This window comes from Scyliorhinus torazame, chromosome 6 (genome assembly GCF_047496885.1).
Source record: "Scyliorhinus torazame isolate Kashiwa2021f chromosome 6, sScyTor2.1, whole genome shotgun sequence".
In the NCBI taxonomy this organism is placed as follows: Eukaryota; Metazoa; Chordata; class Chondrichthyes; order Carcharhiniformes; family Scyliorhinidae; genus Scyliorhinus; species Scyliorhinus torazame.
The window spans coordinates 289,917,734-289,939,148 of record NC_092712.1 but is presented as its reverse complement, the minus strand read 5'-3'; the positions used below and the strand labels follow the sequence as shown (position 1 = coordinate 289,939,148).

At 45.7% G+C, this 21,415-nt stretch overlaps 1 protein-coding gene across 1 annotated transcript in view; it reads right to left on the bottom strand.

The window, feature by feature from the left end:
* The window catches only part of LOC140425486 (collagen alpha-6(VI) chain-like), a 185,276-nt gene that overhangs the window by 118,978 nt on the left and 44,883 nt on the right, over nucleotides 1-21,415 (bottom strand). The window contains exons 9-14 of the mRNA XM_072509804.1: nucleotides 20,311-20,889; nucleotides 16,385-17,005; nucleotides 13,428-13,985; nucleotides 10,892-11,446; nucleotides 7,771-8,346; nucleotides 2,790-3,356 (exon numbers count right to left, since the gene is read on the bottom strand). Of these exons, the coding sequence (XP_072365905.1) occupies nucleotides 2,790-3,356; nucleotides 7,771-8,346; nucleotides 10,892-11,446; nucleotides 13,428-13,985; nucleotides 16,385-17,005; nucleotides 20,311-20,889 (3,456 nt within the window). The remainder of the gene's footprint in view (nucleotides 1-2,789; nucleotides 3,357-7,770; nucleotides 8,347-10,891; nucleotides 11,447-13,427; nucleotides 13,986-16,384; nucleotides 17,006-20,310; nucleotides 20,890-21,415) is intronic.

The following is a 21,415-nucleotide window of genomic DNA, read 5'->3' as shown; positions in this document are numbered from 1 at the left end:
TAAGTTTGACCATGTTGCCGGAACTCTCACCTCAGCATGTTGTGGGTCAAGCCCTATTATTGGCAGAAGCATACAAGTCATTTCAATGCATCCAAAAAAGGGTGACTTTGGATCAATTGGGAAGATAAAATGTGAATAATTTCAAACCTGAAACCAACTCAATTCAAATCCGCCATTTACAGTTATAATGGAGTCTGGATGAATGGCTGGTAACAAAGCAGCTCGCTTTTTAATATTATAACAAGGTTGTATGAATATTTCACCTCTGCTCCAACGTTAACAGTGTGAGATGAGATTCCTATCCTCCACCCCCCCAACTGCACCCCAGCAAACTGTTAAGTTCCACTATCAATATGGCTGTGCTCCGAGATTTCCCCTACTCCACCCGTCTTCCCATAAGCTAACGGCCTTCCAATATCCCCGACACACCTCCCCCAATTTCCACCAAGGACTCTTCCTGCTCTCTTGGCATTGTCTCCTATCTGCTTAATGCCTGCCCAGCCAACAGCCAGCCTGCCTCTTCATCTGGCTGGCAGTAGCTGGGAACCAGGTTCCAAAAAACAAAAAATGGTAAAGAGGTTCTGCCGTAAAACTCGGCTGGCCCTGAGGGAAAGCCGTACTTACCTGTCATTTTACTGCTGAACTGTGCTCCAGGTCCCCTCCCGGGACCCCTGGAGGTATGCAGGTTATCAAAGCAATTGTCGCTTCCATGCAGCATGCATAATTGCGTGTTTGAATCCTAAAATTTTGCAGCATAGAGGAAGGCCCGTGAGCCTAGCCTTGCTCTATGATGGATCTGTTTCTACACCCTAGCATTTTTCCAAAGGTTGTGCAAATTAATCCTCTTCAAGTATATGTCCATTTGTCTTTTGCATGGTTCCTGGGAATCCTTACTCCACCATCCTTTAGTATGTTCCTGATCTCAACAGCAAATGGCTATGAGAAAAAACTCTCCTTGGAAACTGCATCCCTCTTTTTTTTAGCCATCATGTTGGCCAGAATTCTCCGGAGGTTGGGATTCTCTTTTCCCGCTGGCAGCGCAGCCCTGCCCCTGGGTTTTCCAGCGGCGTGGGATAGTTTCAATGGGAAATCCCATTGAGAAGAGGCGGGGGTAGAGAATCCCGCCGCCAGCGATCGGCGCGCAGCCAACAACGACGAAGCTGGAGGGCCGGAGAATCCAGCCTGTTACCCCCAATAAGTACACTTTCCCCTTTTCTACGCTGCAATATTTAATTGCCACTCCTGATTTTTCTGTAGCCGTGTCTCCGTAATTGCTTTGTCAGGTTTTTTACACAGAGGGTGGTGAGTGCCTGGAACGCGTTGTCGGGGAAGGTTGTGGAAGCAGATACATTAAAGGCGTTCAAAAGGCATCTTGCCAAATACATGGATAGGATGTGTATAGAGGGATATGGCACAAGGAAGTGCTGAGGGTATTGGCCAAGGTTGGTATCATGACTGGTACAGGCTTGGAGGGCTGAAGGACCTGTTCCTGCGCTGTATTGTTCTTTGTTCTCTTTGTTCCCAACACAGAATTGCCTCCAACTCCCCTGTGTTGCGAACAAATAGGACAAAAAATACAACGCAGGTACAGGCCCTTTGACCCTCCACGCCTGTACCGGTCATGATACCAACCTTGGCCAAAACCAAGGCCACAAACCTGTGGCCAGACTTTCTGGTCCCCATGGTGGGATTCGACACAGGTGGGGTAAATATTTGACCGACCATCCAAAAGCCCATTGACTATGTGTGGGAATTTCCGGTTCTGTGGCAGGAGGGGCAGGCCAATCTCGGCTCATGTGTGGATTTCAACTCATTTTTAATAGGATTTTCTCTCTTTTATGTTTAGTCATCTTTTTAGACTCCTATTCTAGAACTAATTGCATTCTTATCACAATGTGAATGTTCTTCCTCAGAAACAAATTTCACTTGTCCTATATCATTTCCCAGAACTAGAGACTGCACTACTTCCTCCCTTGGTGGACTAGAAATGAAATGATTAAGATCGGGGCCGGCATTCTCCACTGGCGGGATTCTCCGTTTTGCCGGCGCCCGGGGGTTTCCCGATGGCGTGGGGTTGCCCCACAATGGGAAACCCCATTGACCGGCCGGCATAATGGAGAATCTCGTTTGCTGGTCGGGGCAGAAATGTGGCGTGGCGGGGCGGAGAATCCCGCCCCAGATCTCCTTCGTACATTTTAAGAACTCTTCCGCCAGCTTTCCCTTTACTCTGCTAATTTCCCCCCACCCATAATCGGGTAATTCATAGAATCACAGAATTTACAGTGCAGAAGGAGGCCATTTGGCCCATCGAGTCTGCACTGGCCCTTGGAAAGAAAAACCTACTTAAGCCCATGCCTCCACCTATCCCCAAAACCCATTAACCCCACCTAACCCTTTTGAACACAAAGGTCTGCTTCACAGCTATCCCGGTCTGCTTCACTGTGAACTCGGTCTGTTTCACAGCAATCCCGGTCTGCTTCACGGTGATCCCGGTCTGCTTCACAGTGATCCCAGTATGCTTCATGGTGATCCCGGTCTGCTTCACGGTGATCTCTTACTGCTCTGATACAATAATTTTAAAAGTTCTGCCTTCTTTCTTATTCACATTCATCAGGGATATTGCTGCAGACCCATGTGGGAAGAAAAGTTCTACAGCAATTTACTAATGCGACCCTGGCTGGAAATAACATTTATTTTCCCTTCATAGTTAACGATATTGTCACTGGCATTTTCACTTCAACATTGCAATTTAGAAGCCTGTACCAATGAGCAATGCAAAGCCTACTAACCTTGTGCAGATTTAGTGCAGAGCTCACGAGTAATTCTTCTTTTAATTTTATCCAATTCCTTATATCCTGAAAGATGAAATTTTCTGTCCGGCGCTCCGCTAATTTGAAGCAGCTCATCAGCATTGGCTTCCCCAACACCAATGGCAATAACATTGATGTTTTCCTTCCTCAGGTTGCTGGCGGGGACAACCACGCTGTCTTGGGACTGCCCATCTGTAATCACCAAGAGGAACTGAGGCACCCCTTTCAGCTTTCGACTACCTGCTGATTGTTCAAAGAAGCCTGACACAAATTTTAGTGCCAACCCCGTATTGGTGCCCGCTTTCAATTGGGCGATGTTCTTAATTTTCTCAAAGAGTGCAGTTTGGGCACTGGTGTAGTTCAGGTAAAATTCAGTGGCTTGTGTTGAGCTGTATTGGGCTAATGCAAACTGAAATTTTGTTGGACCAATACGAAGTGTTTTAATGATATATTCCAAGAATTTCTTTATGGATTCAAAGTCATTTGGTGCAATACTTCCCGATCCATCAATGAGAAAAACAATATCAGCTTCATGAACTTCACAATCTGGAAGAAGAGAACATAAACCATAAATTAATAGAATCGTAATTTCTATGCATAATTCTTTCAAACATTTATAAGATTTTACCCTGACCAGATACATTTATAACCGACATTTCATTCTTGAATGCTAACTAGGCGCAGTACAACACAAAAGCACAACTTTGACAAGCCTAATATAAAATCTAGATATTCTTCAGACTTGTTTGGCAGAGTCAAATTGTTGATAACAGTGACTATTCGTGTACTGCCATTAATGTAAAGTAAGTATCACAAGACATGCCCAACAGTTAAATCAGACCAAAGCTGGGCAAAGCAGTGGCAACCCAAAGTAAAAAGAGATTAAGCGTGATGGAAGAAAAAAATCCATGGCACTATTTGAAGAAGAGCAGGGAGTTCTCCAGAGGCAGAATTTTACTAACCCCCGCTGGCAGGTTTGCAGGCAGCCGGGTCTGTAATGTTTCTGGGTGACCAATTCATGGCTATTGGAATGTTACTTCCTGGCCCGGCCTCAGTTGTGTGGCCAGCAGGAGGGGCTCAGGAACAGGGGACAGTACCTTTATCCGACCTTGGGGAGGTTTGGGTGGGGATGATGAGCATCTCCATCACAGCCCTATTTCACCCCTCCCCAACCCCCACCACCCAAACCCCCCCCCCCCCCCCCCAGAGGATGTCTCAATCTGGCTGCTCCTTTTCACCTGGCTTTGCCATTAGGAACTGCCTCCGGCCAATTCATTAAATGGCTGCAAGAATGTCATAATTGGTGGATGTGGTCCCTTTTGCTGAGGTGGGAAACTCCGCTATCCTTAAAATCCTGGGCCCAGGTGCTTTGGCTAATAGTGGTCCTTCAAACAACATCCCTAACAGGTTTCCCAGCTATTTCCACACTGGGGTGCACGATTCAGTTGCTGTGTTTTATGCATTACAACAATGACTGCACTCCAGAAGTACTTAATTGAAAGCGAGCAGGATGCTGGCGCATCAGCTGAAGAAACAGAAGGCGGCCAGAGAGATACGGGAAAGTGAGGGGTACAGGGGGGAAGGTGGTTCTGGATCCGGTGGGGGCGAATGATGTGTTTCGGGAGTTTTCCAGTAAATTGTATAAATCGGAACCCCCAGTCGGGGAGGAGGGGATGGAATGATTTGTGGGGGGGGCTGGAGTTCCCAAGGATCGATGAGGAGTTGGTGGAGAATCTGGGAGCCCCAATTGGGCTCGGGGAGGTTATAGAGGGGTTGGGGGCGATGCAACCGGGCAAAGCCCCGGGATCAGACCCGATGGAGTTTGATAAAACAATTTCTGGGTTGTTGGGACAGCTTTTGGTAAAGGCTTACAATGAATCAAAGGAGTTGGGAGTGCTCCCCCCAAGGTTATCGCAGGCATCGATTTCCCTTATTTTGAAACGGGATAAAGATCCGGAGAGCTGTGGGTCATATAGGCCGATCTCCCTGCTAAATGTGGATGCGAAATTGCTGGCAAAGATCTTGGCCACACGGATAGAGGACCATGCTCCGGGAGTAATAGGGGAGGACCAGGTGGGATTTGTTAGGGGACGACACCTGCTCTCCAACATTAGGCGGCTCCTTAATGTAATGATGATGCCTGCAGAGGAGCACGAGGTCGAGGTGGTGGAGGCAATGGATGCAGGAAAGGCCTTTGATCAGGTGGCGTGGAAATATCTGCGGGAGGTCCTGGGAAGGTTTGGGTTTGGGCAGGGATTTGTTGATTGGGTCCGGTTGCTATATGGCAAATGTAAGAACAAATCAGGTGCGATCGGAATATTTTAGCCTGTGTCGGGGGATGAGACAGGGATGTGCAGTCTCCCCACTACGGTTTGCCCGAGCCATAGAGACTTTGGCAATGGCGCTGCGAGCATCGAACATTTGGCGGGAGGTAGTGAGAGGGGGGGTGGAACACAGGGTTTTGCGGACAATTTGCTCCTTTACATAACGGACCCGTTGGGGGGGATTGCAGGAATTATGGGGATACTGGAGGAATTTGGCCGGTTCTCCGGTTACAAAGTGAATATAGGCAACAGTGAGGTTTTTGCGATCAAGGCAAGGGAGCAGGAGAGGAGACTGAGGGTTATGCCGTTCTAAGTGGTGGGAGGAGGTTTTAGGTACCTGGGTATTCAAGTGGCCAGGGTCTGAGGTCTGCTTCACAAATTAAATTTGGGCAGTTTGATAGAGCAGATGAAAGGGGACTTCCGTAGGTGGGACGTGCTCCCGCTGTATTGGCAGGGAGGGTACAGGCTGTGAAAATGACAGTCCTCCCGAGATTGCTGTCCGCTTTTCAGTGTTTCCCAATTTTCATCCCGAAGGCATTTTTTAGGAAGACGAATGCAACGATCGCGGGTTTTAGACGGGCCGGTAAAGTCCCGCGCGTCAAGAAGGTCCTACTTGAGCGCGGGCGCGAGGAGGGGGGGTTGGCCCTTCCGAACTTTATTAACTATTACTGGGTGGCTAATATATCAATGGTTAGGAAGTGGATAATAGGGGAGGGGTTGGTGTGGGAGCGGGTAGAGGTGGCATCTTGCAAGGGCACAGATCGGAAGACTTTGTTAATGGCACCTCTGCCGTTCTCGCTGGCTCGGTACTCCACAAGCCCAGTGATAGTGGCAGCCCTGAGGGTGTGGGGACAATGGAGGCAGCACATGAGACTGGAGGGAGCGTCAGTGTTGTCACCAATCTGTGACAACCACTGGTTCGCCCCTGCGGGGTTGGATGGGGGCTTCAGGAGGTGGCAGCGGGCAGGGATCGGGAAATTTGGAGATCTTTTCATTGAGGAGGTTTTCTCGAGTTTGGAGGAGCTGGAGGAGGAGTTTGAGTTGCCAGGGGGGAATTGGTTCTGGTACTTGCAAGTGCGGGATTTTGTCCGGAGGCAGGTCCCGAGCTTCCCTCGCCTCCCACTAACGGGGGTGCAGGATAAGGTGATGTCAAAAACAGGGCTTGGGGAGGGGAGGGTCTCGGAAATATATAAGGAACTGATGGAGTGGGAAGGGGTCCCAATTGGGGAGGTGAAGAGGAAGTGGGAGGAAGAGTTGGGAGGGGAGCTGGAAATCGGCTTATGGGAGGAGGCCCTGTGGAGAGTGAACGTGTCCTCGTTGTGTGCCAGGCTCAGCCTGATCCAGTTTAAGGTGGTCCACAGGGCTCATATGATTATGGCCCAGATGAGCAAGTTTTTTGAGGAGGTAGAGGACAGGTGTGGGTGTTGTGGGGGAGGTCCTGCGAATCATGCGCATATGTTTTGGGCGTGTCCGAAGCTGAGGCAATTTTGGCAGGGATTTTCGGATGTCATGTCCGAGGTCCTGGAAGGGAGGGTGACTCAGAGTCCAGAGGTGGCAATATTTGCAGTGTCGGAAGCGCCCAAAGGGGAGAGAGGCCAACGTTTTGGCCTTTGCCTCCCTGGTGGCCTGGAGACGGAGTCTGTTGGGATGGAGGGACTCAGAGCCTCCAAAGTTGGGTATTTGGGTCAGCGACATGGCAGGGTTTCTTAGGTTGGAGGAAATTAAGTTTGCCTTAAGAGGTTGACAACAGAGGTTCGCTCGGCAGCCGTTCATCAGCTTCTTCAAAGAAAATTGACCGTCAGCAGAGGGGGTTCGGCGGGGGGGGGAGGGGGGAGGGGGGGGTGGTGGATGGGGAGGCATGGAAGTGACGAATAAGGGTAGGAAATCTAATGAAGGGAGAACCGTGTGATGGAGTAGTTACATGGACCATGATAGTTAGGGTTTATGCTTGCGGGGAGATGGGTATGTTATTGTGGGGGGTTTTGTATTTGTTCAATCTCTTTGTTTAAAATGTTAAAATTATAAATGTCTTAATAAAATATTTTCTAAAAAAAAGAAGTCCTTAATTGCCTTCAAGTGCTTTGGGATTTCTTGATGTAGGTGCTATATAAATGTAAACATTTACTTTACTCTTGGGATCAATGCTGATCTCACTTTTATCCTTGGTCTATCCGGATCATTTGGATTTGGCTACTCGAAATTTGCTGACGCCATAGTAATGGAGGTGCAAGGAAGAACAAAAGACTGTAAAACCATCCCAGAAGGCGCATAAATTGAAATAAAATCCCTGAAATTATGTGGGGCATCGTCCACAACAGATAAGTCCAGATCATGCCCTGTTGGCACTGACTCCACCAAATGGTACTGGATGTACAGGAATACAGGTTATTTGCATGGGATTGGTTGCCTGGCTAGTCCATGCCTACTGAAAACTCCGATGCTCATTGGTCCATGTTGCCCCCCAAGCAGGGTGGGGAGGGGGGGCAACATGGACCAATCCTCAATCATTCTGACTTTAGCCCCCCTGGACATTAACCCTTGAACCTACTGTGGAGATTTGAAAATTCTGTCAAATTTAAGCTAATCTTCAGCTTCCTCAAAATTATAGACAATTGCCTTACTCTTGAGGAACTCACCTGGTTCAGTATTTGAACAGATGAGATTAGAAATGTTTTTGGATAGATACTCCAAATGGGTGAAATTGTGGACGTAGAACCATTTGTCATCAGACCCTGCAATCATCCGAAGTTCTTCTTCAACAGCATTCTGTACACCAACAGCGAGGATCTGAACATTGCTGTCTCTGATAGCTGCAGCTGTAGAATTCAGTCCCTTTTTCTCTGTTGCTTGCCCATCAGTGATGAGTATTAGGAACTGAGGCACTCCAGCTTCCTTTCGTCCACCATGTGTTTTACCCAGAAGGGTTTTTGCAAGTTGAAGGGCTTCGACTGTATAAGTGCTTCCCCCTACGCTCGTCCAATTCATGATTTGTTTCCGCACATCATCTCTAGTCTGCAGAACATCCAGTTCAAATTTGGTTTCGGGTTTGTCGCCAAATATCAGAGCTCCAATTCGAACTTTGTTTTTGGCAACATTGGTACGGTTCACCAGGGACAACATGAACGTTCTCATGCTTTCAAACTGATGTGACGTAATGCTACCCGAACCATCTATTACAAATAAAATATCTGCCTTTTCGGTCCATTTGCAATCTGAAAAAGAAGAAAAAGAACAACCAATGCATGTCACATCTTGCCCGTGGAAACAAAGGACTGAAATTCGTTGCCATCCTTGTCTTATCTCTGGAGGAGATGCTGTATATTGTCATGTGAGAGTACCTTTAAGAAATAGATGTTTAAGCAATGTACCTTTAAGAAATTGAGCTGATCATATTACTGAAGTGATGTCAGGGTGGGGGGGAGGGGGGGGGGGGGGGAGCTGAGCTCACTTCTGCTTTTTGAGTTTCAGTTTGAGAAGGCAGCTGGGGGTGTCTGTGTGTTTTGCTGTGAGCTGCAGGAAGAAACACAGAGCTGGTCTGTTGATGTCTGCAATCCAAAGACTACAACTATATTGAATGTAACCTAATGTGTTATTATTTTTGAAGGTTTGAAGTCTTTTGGATGTTTAAAGGAACAGTTTGAAGGATTATTTAGTGTTGTAGTCTTTTGGGGTTATCTTTGAAGTAATGGGTGTCAAGATATTCAATGTTTGTTTTTAAAAGGTTAACTTGAGTTCATAGAATAAACATTGTTTTGTTTTAAAAACCATTTGTCCATTTCAGCTGTATCACACCTGGAGAGTACGCCGTGTGCTTCCCACATCACAATCTATTAAAAGTTGTGGGTCGGTTGGACTCCATGAAACACTTTGGGGTTCTGTAAACCCGGACCCATAACAACATCTGAAGGATTACTAATGCCAGCACGACCACTGATTACATCCCCCACCAGTAGGAGTGTGGGGGGGGACGGGACAGCAGGGTTGCACCTATGATATTTACAGATTGTGCCTCATGCCATGCAGTGCAAGCGCCAATCATGCTGTGCTTTTTTGCGGTTTCCCATGACAGCAAGAGTCCAATTAACTCTTAGTTTCCTTGAAGTTAAGTCTGGAAGGAGCCTCAATTGAGGAGACTCTCTTCACATCAAAGTCCGACAAGGCAATATGTTCAAATAGTTAACAATCACTGAAGACTGATGTTCTCAGATAGTGTAGGTTCTGCTGTGAGCCTTCCAATGCAGAAGACTGGGCAGAAAGGCTCATGTAATTTACAATATGGTCATAGGATCAAGGAATGTCACAATGCAGGAGGATGTCATTTAACCTATAATGTCTGTGACATTATATACTTTAAACATTGGTGGATATAACTGGCAGGAAAAAAAAATAGGCTGGGATTCTTTTCTCTAAGAAAGAAAAGGTTGAGGGGTGATCTGATAGAAGCCTTTAAAGTTATAAAAACGTCCGACAGGATATAAGAGGAAAATATGTTTCCATTTGTGCGGAGTTCAAGAATATAAAGTAATCAGCAAATAGGGAATTACCCAGAGAATGATTTAAAATGCAGAACATGCAACCAAGACTGCGTGTTTCTCAGGCTTTGTGCCCATTCAGAAGGCTTGCAGCCTTTGAAGGAGGGCAGCCCCACAGGGCAGAGGTGGGGCGCTGCCACTGCTGGATTGCAGCTACACCCCACAAAGCCATGTTATTCCGGTGGTGGGGTAAGAGCCGGTGGTCTCACGGATCCCTCTAGACATGCAGCCACTGGTGAGTCACATCGGTAGCACAGTGGTTAGCTCTGTTGCTTCACAGCGTCAGGGACCCGGATTCAATTCCCGGCTTGGGTCACTGTCAGTGCGGAGTCTGTACATTATCCCATGTCTGCGTGAGTTTCCTCGCGACAAGTCACGAAAGACGTATTGTTAGGTGAATTGGACATTCTGAATTCTTCCTCCGTGTACCCGAACAGATGCTGTAGTGTGGCGACTAGGGGATTTTCACAGTGCCTGGTTGATGTAAGCCTACTTGTGACACTAATAAAGATTATTATTATACACCCACAGGCCAGGCTTTGGCCTCAGCAGTGGGATATCTTTTGCTGGGTAAATCTCAGTGACATCCCCAATCAGCCTACAAACAGGCACTTAATTAGTCTTTCTGTAGTGTTCGAGCATTCAGGGCCAAGGGTTAATGGGCAGAATTCTCCATTTAAAAATACAGCGGGAAGACCCTACAAGGTCCTTGGTGGGCTGCCCTCTGCTTTTCCCGCCCGAGGCAGCACTTTGGGAAAGAGAATCGGAAAATTCCAGCCTGTCTCTCTGCAACTATTCCTTACCCTAGTCATATCTAAAATGTCTCCTGGCTTCCACCCAAAGTGTTTGGCTAGGTTTTAACTGAACAAGATATTCTTGGTTTGCTTTGTGACGAGTGTCTCATTTGAAGATAATACTTTAGTTATCAGCAATTTCCTGGAGCTTATTATTTTTAAAAATAAAATTAGAGTACCCAATTATTTTTTTTACAATTAAGGGGCAATTTACCGTGGCCAATCCACCTAACCAGCACATCTTTTTGGGTTGTGGGGGTGAAACCCATGCAGTCACGGGGAGAATGTGCAAACTCCACACAGACAGTGACCCAGGGCCGGGATTCGAACCCGGGTCCTCAGCGCCGTAGTCCCAGTGCTAACCACTGCGCCACCGTGCTGCCCCTCCTGGAGTTTATTATGGCAGGAAGTGAAGAAAGACTTTTACTTACCACTGGGTGAATGGCACATGTCCCATGAGATTTTATGTTCCATTTTTGCGAGCCCGTCAAAGGATTCAACATAATGAGCTCGGTCGTGGGATCCTCCAATTTTCAAAAGCTGACTGTACTTAGCAGTGAACACCCCCAGGGCAAACACAGTGACTCCTTTATCCCTTATGGCTTTGGCTGGTTGAAAGACCTCATCATGCGCCTCTCCATCGGTTATCACTATGAGGTACTGTGGTATACCAGTCCGACCCCCTTTGGCTTCATCAAAGTAGTCCGCTGTAAACGTCAGCGCTTCACCTGTGTAAGTGTTCCCAAACTGCTGCGGCATCTTATCGATCACACTGTGAAGATCAGTTTTCGAAGTGTATTTATTAAGCTGGAACATTAGTTTTGGATCTGTGGAAAACTGTATTACCCCAATTTGAACCTTATTTGGCCCAACATCACTTTTATTTAAAAATGTTGTCATGAATGTCTTCATTTTCTGAAAATCGTCTGGTTTTATACTTGTTGATCCATCAATTAGGAAGATGATGTCAGATTTCGGCCCGCAATCTAAAAGAAAATATTAGCAGAATAAATATTTTTTTAAATTAGGTGTCAATAGGTTTAAATAAAATACCAAAGTAACAATGACATGTTCTTCATCCGCATATGCACATATATCTCACATGTTGAGCAGATTACTTTCTGCAAAATCTTTTATATTATACCACGGTTTGGACAGCTCAGCTAAAACATAGGTTGCATAAATGTTGCTTATATTTCCTCAGGTATAGAAGTTCACAGGGTGACCTGATTGCTGTGTTTCAAAAAGATTCAACAGGGTTGATGCAACTTATGATGAGGTTAAGCCCCTATCTTTTTGGAAATTTCTTGCAGTTTTAAATGATACAGAGCAAACTACTTAAAAATGTAATGTCACCTTGCAAAGTTAGGGTGAAAGAAAAAAACAAGTCACCTTCAGGGGAGTGCAAAGAGAGACCACATTTCCCATTCGCAATTTATTGGCAATTTAGCGTGGCCAATCCACCTACCCTGCACATCTTTGGATTGTGGGGGCGAAACCCACGCAAACACAGGGAAAATGTGCAAACTCCACACGGACAGTGACCCAAAGCCGGGATCGAACCTGGGACCTCGACGCCGCGAGGCAGCAGTGCTAACCACTGCGCCACGGTGCCGCCCAGCATTTAACTCTATTAGGCTGCTGCCTGAATGGATATGTTACCTCAGTTACCTCAGAATGGTGTCCAAAGCATATCCTTCTTCTGAAACACTCCCAAATCAAACAATCACTGACCCATGGCATTCTGTTGTGATCATTGTACCCTACACCTGGACTGGTCCCCTCCCTGTACTGATAGAGCACCTCAATAATCTGCATTCTCTCCCATGGCCGCCACTCCTCCCACCCTCACCTCTTGGTTTTTCCCTTCTAAAGATGAGCAGATGAGCAATGAGGCTCTGGGGCTTAACTGTCCCCAAGGTCCACAGCATGACCATGTTATGGAGAGTGCGTTTTTATTTTTTCAACCCTTTAAAAGTGGCACCCCAATCTGTCATGAACCAAAGTTGCTGGTGGGATGGGAACTATCAGTCAGAAAATATGGTGGGAAAAGCCGACGGATCAGCAGGGAGGCAACACGCCACTTTTCCCACTTGAGTTGACAGGTAGTCAAAAAAAGATAGAATTCCTCCCTGTGTCTCTGAATCAATGTCAGCGCCTGTGTATTTTAGCTGTTATAAATCTCTCTAAGCAGGCATAATAGAAACAGAAAATGCTGGTCTGACAGCATCTGTGGACAGTACGAAGTCTTACAACACCAGGTTAAAGTCCAACAGGTTTGTTTCGATGTCACTAGCTTTCGGAGCGCTGCTCCTTCCTCAGGTGAATGAAGAGGTCTGTTCCAGAAACACACATATAGACAAATTCAAAGATGCCAAAGATGGTATCTTTGAATTTGTCTATATATGTGTTTCTGGAACAGGCCTCTTCATTCACCTGAGGAAGGAGCAGCGCTCCGAAAGCTAGTGACATCGAAACAAACCTGTTGGACTTTAACCTGGTGTTGTAAGACTTCGTACTGTGCTCACCCCAGTCCAACGCCGGCATCTCCACATCATAGCATCTGTGGAGACAGCATCCGCGTTAACGTTTCAGGTCGCTGACTGTTTATCAGAACTTACAAACATCCCTTACTTTAATCCGGGCATTTATGCATCGATGTTACTAAATCCAGTCTTAGATTCAAACCGGCACATTTAATAATCACTTTTAAGGACTCCACATTTTTTTGTTGCAATCTTCAAAATTGGCAGGGAAGATGCAATGTTAACTCACTGTCACCATATTGAGAGATAATCCATTGAGAACTCATTACCATCAGTGTATCCTTTTCTGTAGTTTTTATTGATACAGGGAGACAGCAAAAAATGTTACTGCTGGTTTTATAATATTAATAAGGAAGTCAGGCTTGGTGTTAGTTTATGATGTGGAAGAAAGCAATGATTGGGGTGAATGTCATTCTCTTACCTTCCTTTGAACACACATCCTGCACAATGTTGTTTTTTATTTGTTGGAGAGCATCAAAGTTTGTGGTGTAGAAGACTCTTTCTTTGGCACCTGCAATTATTGGAAGTCCACTTTCATTTATTTTCCCCACACCGACAGCATAGACAGTAACCCCAAGTTGCCTTAGCTGTAAAGCAGGATTTGTCACATTATCATCTGAGTCTCCGTCTGTGACGATGATCAGGAAAGACGGCACGCTACTTTTCCGGCTTGCTTTTGCGTCACTGATGAACTTCTTCATGTAGGTTAGCGCAGCCCCTGTATTGGTGCTACCTCCGGCATGTCTGATTTGTTTAATTGCTCCCTCCAAACTCGTTTTGCTGGCATGTTGGGTTACTTCGAATTCAGTTTGTGGAAATTTTGAATATTGGACAAGCCCAACACGAACCTGATCTGGGCCGATACTGAAGCAACTCACTACACCGGTCACAAATTTCTTCAATTCCATGAAATGGCCAGCAGATAGACTGCCTGACCCGTCGATTAGGAAAAAGAGATCAGCTTCTTCAGTAACGCAACCTGAACAGAGACGAGAGAGGGGACATAGCTTCAGTTAATCACGACCAGCCTGGACAGAGACCAAATTTGATGCTGCGTTGCAGAATTTATTCTTATTAGTGGGTGGCACAGTGGTTAGCACTGCTCCCTCACAGCGCCAGGGACAAGGATTCAATTCCGGCCTCAGGTGACTGTCTGTGTGGAGGTTGCACATTCTCCCGGTGCCTGTGTAGGTTTCCTCCAGGTGCTCCAGTTTCCTCCCACAGTCCAAAGATGTGCAAGTTAGGTGGATTGGCCATGATCAATTCGTGAGGTTAAGGGGATAGGGCGGGGAGGGGGGGCCCTAGGTAGGGTGCTCTTTTGGAAGGTTGATGCAGTCTCGATGGGCCGAATGGCCTTCTTCTGAACTTTTGGGATTCAATACTGCTTTCAAAATTGATTATGTTCCCTTTCCATTTGACAAATTGTCACTCTCTGAAAACCTTTTTTTTTTATAAATAAATTTTGAGCACCCAATTTTTTTTTCCCAATTAAAGGTTAATTTAGTGTGGCTACTCCACCTACCCTGAACATCTTTGGGTTGTGGGGGTGAGAGATGGCTGGGATCGAACCCGGGTCCGCGGCGCCGTGAGGCAGCAGTGCTAACCACTGCACCACCGCACCGCCCCGATTCTCTGAAAACCTAATGCAATTTTATATTTTGAAAATGAATTTACAAATTAATTGCACTTAAAATATGTCAAGCTACACAGGAATAATTTGCAATTCTTTCAAACTTAAAATAATTGGATAGCACTGTTGATGGCATCAACTTGACAGTCAATTGTTAAAATCTGGAAGACACCATATGAGTCCCAATCCCCTTCAAATTTATCAATCTGACCTAGGGCGGCAGGACTGAAAGACAACTTTGGGGTAACATTCTCAGTTAGGCTGGGGAGAGGAAGCGAAACAGTTGCCTATTCTATTGACACTATCTGGAAGGAGCATCTGTGTGAAGAGCTAGGAGAAGACAAGGGCCATCAATTTGGCTGTGATCCCTTGCCACCACCTATGAGGTGATAAACCCAGCAGCAGGAGCAGAAGGAAGGTGTTGGAGAAGACGGGGGAGAGGAAGGGAGGCTGAAAACTAGACAAGCCCCTTCTGCCTCAAGAGAGATAATTCCATCCGACTTCCCATTCAGTAACTGTCCCACGCTCCTTATCTTCACTTAGTCAATGACCTTCACATAGTCCTCAAACCCCCAAACACAAAAATAAAAGCCAAAAGCAAAATACGTATTCCAATTTAGAATTCAAAAGTATCCCGATGGCATACAGCCATAACTAATCACCCTTGTGCAATCCCTCAGTACTTGTCCTTTGGGTGCCTTCACACTCTTATGAGCTATTACCCCAGTGACTGCAGCATTGACTGGAGGAAGACAATTACTTTAAGTGGTGGAGCGCACTGATGGCCTTGAGTGGAGGGAGCATTTGGGTCCCTGCCAGAAAGCCTGCGTTCAGTGTCAAGGATCATGGAGGGTTAACACGAGGATTGGGGGGGAGGCGCTATGATCTCATTGATGGGATGTTCCTCATGGTTACAGAGGGCCTGCAAAGGAGTTTCGCACATTGCCACACATCATCCCTCACAGCTGACACTGATAGGCGTGAGTCACGTCTGCTGCCACCCCAGGTAATGTACCGCGAGGCAGGCACAAGGCCATTAAATGGCTGCCCAAGGGTCTCAGTAGGCCCAGATGTGGGTGAGCTGCTTGATGCTCCCTCTTTTAATTGAGTTGGCTGGAAGGGGTGGATAGGTAGGTGGTTGGCATAGTACCCACTGGATCTTACAGGCTACCCTGGTGGGAGGGCGTAAAATCCTGCCCACAGCTTCTCCCAACGTGCAGGAAACCTCATTCTTAGTTCAGTACTGTTTTTCAAAAAATAGTATTTTCTTGTTACCAGGTACATCAGTAATACCTCTTCAGATGTAGAAAAGACATCAATCTTCAACTTAAAGACATCTTCAGAAAGCAGAGTTGTCAATTTATGCTTATACCCAGCCTTCCAGGCAACAAATGCAATGTCCAACACTCTGTCCATCAACTCTGTCCACCTACCTTGCTTCCAATTCTTAACATTATGAGTTCAGGCACTGCTCCATTGTGTCTACCTCGGTGATTGAGTAGAGATGCAAGTTCTCTCTTTACAAGCTTTATCATCAACAACAATTTGAAAGAGCAGAATCAAGCCAAAGACAAACTATTGCCGCTTCGGTTAAACTCCCAAATTATTCTAAACCGATTGGATGCCAAAGAAGAAAATGCTTTGATGTTGAACCCATTAAACAAAAAAAGTGCTGGGTCATCAAAGAAAGCTGTCTGTATTTAACAAATGAATTCAGAATTCAAAAATGTGGATTTTAAAAGTCTTACCTTGCTCAATAATATGGTCTTGATGTGATTCGATTAACAATGTGTTTACAATATCGTTGCAAATCTTCTTCCGCATTTGGTCTTCTACATTCCTCAACAGATCAAAGTCCTCAATATGGGAAACATAATTGCTGGCAGGGTACGAGGCAATACTTTGAAGTTCACTTTCAACAGCCTCTTTGATTCCAAAAGCAAAGACTTTAACACCAAGAGCTCGGAGGGCACTGGCTGGAACTTTAACATCATCAGCAGATTTACCGTCAGTGATTATAACAGCAACCTGAGGGATTCCTTGGTTAATTCTACTCCCTCGGCTTTCTGTAAAGTAAGTCTGCACCATATAATTAATGGCCTCGCCAGTATGTGTCCCTCCCTTCCTGTAAGGTACTGATCGTATATGGTCAAGCACCTCTCTCTTCTGTTGAAACGTGTTAAGATAAAACTCCGGCGTAGTTATAGTACTGTACTGAATCAAACCAATTTGTACTTTGTCTGGTCCTATATCCATCGCGTTGATAACATTGACCAGAAAATTACGGATCAATTCAAAGTTTGTTTCCCCAATGCTGGAAGATTCGTCCACAAGGTAAACAATATCAGCGACTGTGGCTGACTGGCACACTGTAAAACAAATATCGAACATTACAAGCTCATGAGATACAACAAAAACACATTCTTCAAAAGAGACCAAGAAAGTTATGTAACATGAATAAGAATAACTTTTCCACATCTCCAGGTTTTCATGACCCATCCACCAGCTCATCTTCTTTTAGAGATGGTGTTCCATACTTGCCCCCTCAAGAGACATAGGAAACCTCCAGCCCTTGGAAACCTTACGGAAAAAGGCAATAAGACTAACTCTTGAGCACTGAGTTACGAGGAACAGTTGAGTGAGCTTGAGAGTGAGTTGCAGGGGCCTTATTATGGGTATGATGCTAAACTGCATTGGAAAAGGTTCATCTGGAGAAATTGGTCAAGTTAAACCAGAACTCTGGAGTCATTCAGGAGACAGTCTGATGCTGTAATGGGGAGGTCATGAATTTCTCTGTAAGAGTGATCTAGACGAGCCTTAATAAAATGTATCTATGTGATGTAGCAAGACAGGTTAATGGTTTACATCAGTGATGGGCAAACTAGGCTAGTGAGTGGGCTGCATAAATGGCCCTCTGTTATAACCCGCCGAGACGTACTTGGATCCTGTGAGTCTCATAAAATACGAGCATCCCCCGCTGAGGGGCGGTGGCCCATCTGTAGAGTAATGGAGTCTGTCATTAAAGTCGGCCCAAATGGGAGCCAAGCAGAGGAATCCCGGCTGGGACCTGGAGTATACTGTGTGTATAGTTTGCTTTGTAATAAAATAAGTTCCTTTATGCCTCTGCCTTTGGACTTCTCTGGGGCCACAAAACCCTCCTTCATTGCAGTGGGCCACAAGATTGAAATCAGGCTTGTTCATTAAGAATGACTCCATGAACGAGATTAAATACATTTGATACCCGCTGAATATTTCAGAATGAGTTAGAGAGTGCTTAATCATTTACATATTAATAGAACTTCAAATGTTAAAAACAAAATAAATAGTTACACTTTGGAGGCAGAGGGAGTGCAAAGCTCTCACAGCCATTGTTGTATACAATCAGCATGCATCACACTTCATTGCCCTTGCTTTATGTGTGTATCACCTCCAGTATGCAAGTAGGAAAAAAACTACGTAGATGGAAATCAGCGAAATATGGCAACCCTGTGTGTGGGCAACAGTCAACAAAATGTCTTGTGGACTGTACACAGAACCGTAATGGAATGCATGTGGTCCCTGGGCTGCAGGTTGTCCACCACTGGTTTACATAGAGAGGTAGAGTGAAGGTGGAGAATATTGACAGGAGAGAAAGTCTCAGTGAACTTTGGAAAGCACAACGCAACAAAAATAAACTTTCTGTCACTTGTCCATACATTACACCATCTATTCAATGGGTTACCTGCAGCCGAACAACAAGGTCCCAACGATAGGCCGATGCCAGGGGTGCCGCCAGAAAACCAGATTGACTGGTCAGTCAGTTCCCTGGAGTACTGTGGCTCAGGTATCAGATTAGAAAACCTGCTTCAGCGGGTTAATCAGTTCAAAAATTATACTGTCATTTTGGAGTCTTGAATGTGGCAACTAAGTTAATGAGTGCAGCTCCAACAACTCAAGAAACTGGACACCATCCAGAACAAAGCAGCCCACTTGACTAGCATCCCTTTCACAAACATTCACTCCCTTCACAGCCAACGAACAATGGCAGCAGTGTGTACCGTCTATAGTCTGCACTGCAGGATCTCACCATGCTCCTTACACAGCACCTTCCAAACCCATGGCCACTACCATCCAGAAGGAGAGGGCAGCAGGTACTTGGGAACCACCTGAAAGTTCTCCTCCAAGCCACTCACCATTCTGACTTGGAAATATATCACCATTCCTTCACCGTTGCTGGGTAAAAATCCTGATGCTAACAACACTGTGGATGTACTTACACTACATAGAATCATAGAATTTACAGTGCAGAAGGAGGCCATTCGGCCCATCGAGTCTGCACCGGCCCCTGGAAAGTGCACCCCACTCTATCCCCACAACCCATCCTAACCTTTTTTGGACATTAAGGGAAATTTAGCATGGCCAATCCACTAAACCTGCACATCTTTGGACTGTGGGAGGAAACCCATGCAGAAACGGGGAGAACGTGCAGACTCCGCACAGACACTGATCCAAGCCGAGACTCGAACCTGGGACCCTGGAGCTATGAAACAACTGTGCTAACCACTGTGCTGCCGCACATGGACTGTAACAGTTCAAGAAAGCAGCTCACCAGACCCTTTTCAAGGGTAATTAGGGATGAGCAATAAATGCTGACCTAGACAGCAGAGCACACGTTCCTTAAATTAATAAAAAAAACTTATGTTTGTAACCTGAGTTTCAAATTATCAGCTGGTTTACATGGTAGGCTTACACCCCGGGCGTGATTCTCTCAGAAAATGGTCAGGCATAATTTTGCAGGAGTTTGATGGGGTGTTTCCTGCGGTTTTTTGGGTGAGATCCACACTTAGTATTCACCCACACTTAGTCATCATTTGGGGGCTTGAGGAGTTACTCCCCGGTCTAGCCCATACTTAGAAATGTTTTCAGCAGTAGCGAGCTGAACTCGTTGGCCAGGTAGCTCCTGGGGGCCGCTGGTCGCGTGACTCACGTGCTATTTTGTGCCTGGCACGAAGCCCTATTTCGGCCTCTCTTGTGATTCTCCCTGCACAACGAGATTGGTGCTGAGCATAACATTATGGCAAATCATGCCCCCAATGTGAGGTTTAAACTGTCCAATCCCTTCATATTGGATCACTGTGGCCAGCAAAAAAAAGAGAATTTCCATTTCATCAATTTGAGTTCAGCTCGGAGAGCTAAAAGGACACTGCAGGATTGCATCTCACACAGCGCTCCAGTTATCTTAACGTAACATAATCTCATGAAACAGTTTACCAGATGACCAGGATTGCAGAAGAGGCGCTGACTTATTGTTTGAATGTTATCCATTATGCTCTAATCAGAGATTTGTTTTGTCTGTGCCAGGGAGAATCCAGCAACAAACAGGGCTTCTCCTGAAAGCTAATGGGCAGGATTCTCCATCGGCGGGATCCTCCGCTTAACCGGCAGCACAGTCACGCCTGCGGATTGTGGGGGGGTGCCCACAATGGGAAACCCCATCGGCTGGCTTCCGGGACGGAAGATCCCGCTGCCGGTGGCGGCGCGCCGCACTAGAAAACGGGATAGAGATTCCTGCCCAACATATGCACAGCATGACCACACAATCAGAAGATGCATTCAAGGGGGCATTAAATAAGAAACATACAGACACTTCTGCAAGAGGTAACTCATCTTCCATAAGTAATAGATTGTGTTTTACCTGATGGTTGTCTGCGCTGATTCTCTTTTTTAATTATATTTCGTATCATGTGAGCCACGTCTCCTGAATGTTGGTGCGGGTCATCCAAGTAAAGACTTTGGAAAATAAAAGGGTATGATGAAGAATTGAGTCCTATTTGTTGCTGAACAATGTCAGATATGGTAATGGAGACAACTATCACACCATCTTTGATTAAAACTTGGGAATGTGATTTAACATCAGCCTGTGATGATGCTTTAGTAATTACTACAGCGATCTGGGGAATGTCTTCATTTTTACGACTCCCAGCCGATGGAATGAATTGAGTTGTTTTCAGATAGTCGATGGCACGTCTTATATCCAGCGATGCTCCGCCCTGAAAGCTGGAACTCTTGATGTAATTCCACACGTCCTTCTTATTTGCATTTTGTTTCAGTAGGAATTCAGTCTTTATATCCCTACCAAACTGAGCAAATCCAATTCTGTTTTTGTGGAGTCCAATGTTCAACTCTGCTGTAATTCCCATCATAAAATTCTGGATCTGTTTAAATTCTTGAATATCTTGAGTTCCTTCGACCAGGAATACCACATCAGCAGCATCTGCCATTTCAGGGGGGAAAAAGGCTTTGTATGGAAACGTTAAATATTCAAACAACATAATTATGTGGCAAATCAAATCAAATCAACATTCGGAATGGATCATTCTCATAGACTGAATATGAAGAGCATTATTTTGGTCACATAATATTACACTTGATTGCTCATTTGTAGCATGTTCAGCTCTGAATCATGGGTTGCACCTGTGTTTGCCTAGTTACCGTATTGGGGGGGAGCACTCTGTGGAAAACCGGTGAATGTTGGGGGTCTGGATTATAGGCGGAAGGTGAGTCTTCTCCTGAGGAATTGTAAACTACTGCAGGAGCAGCAGAAGAAAGTGCACGGGTGGGCAGAGGATAAATGAAATAACATCCTAATGATGATAGTCTGAGGCCTCTGGGCATCGAAACAGAGTGGATGTCTGCTTTATGCTGTATCTTGTAACTTCTTCTGTATGTGCTGTGAAGAAGACACATTGTCCCAACATGTTACCAGCATGCGGATCAAATGGTGCCGTGAGGGTATTGAA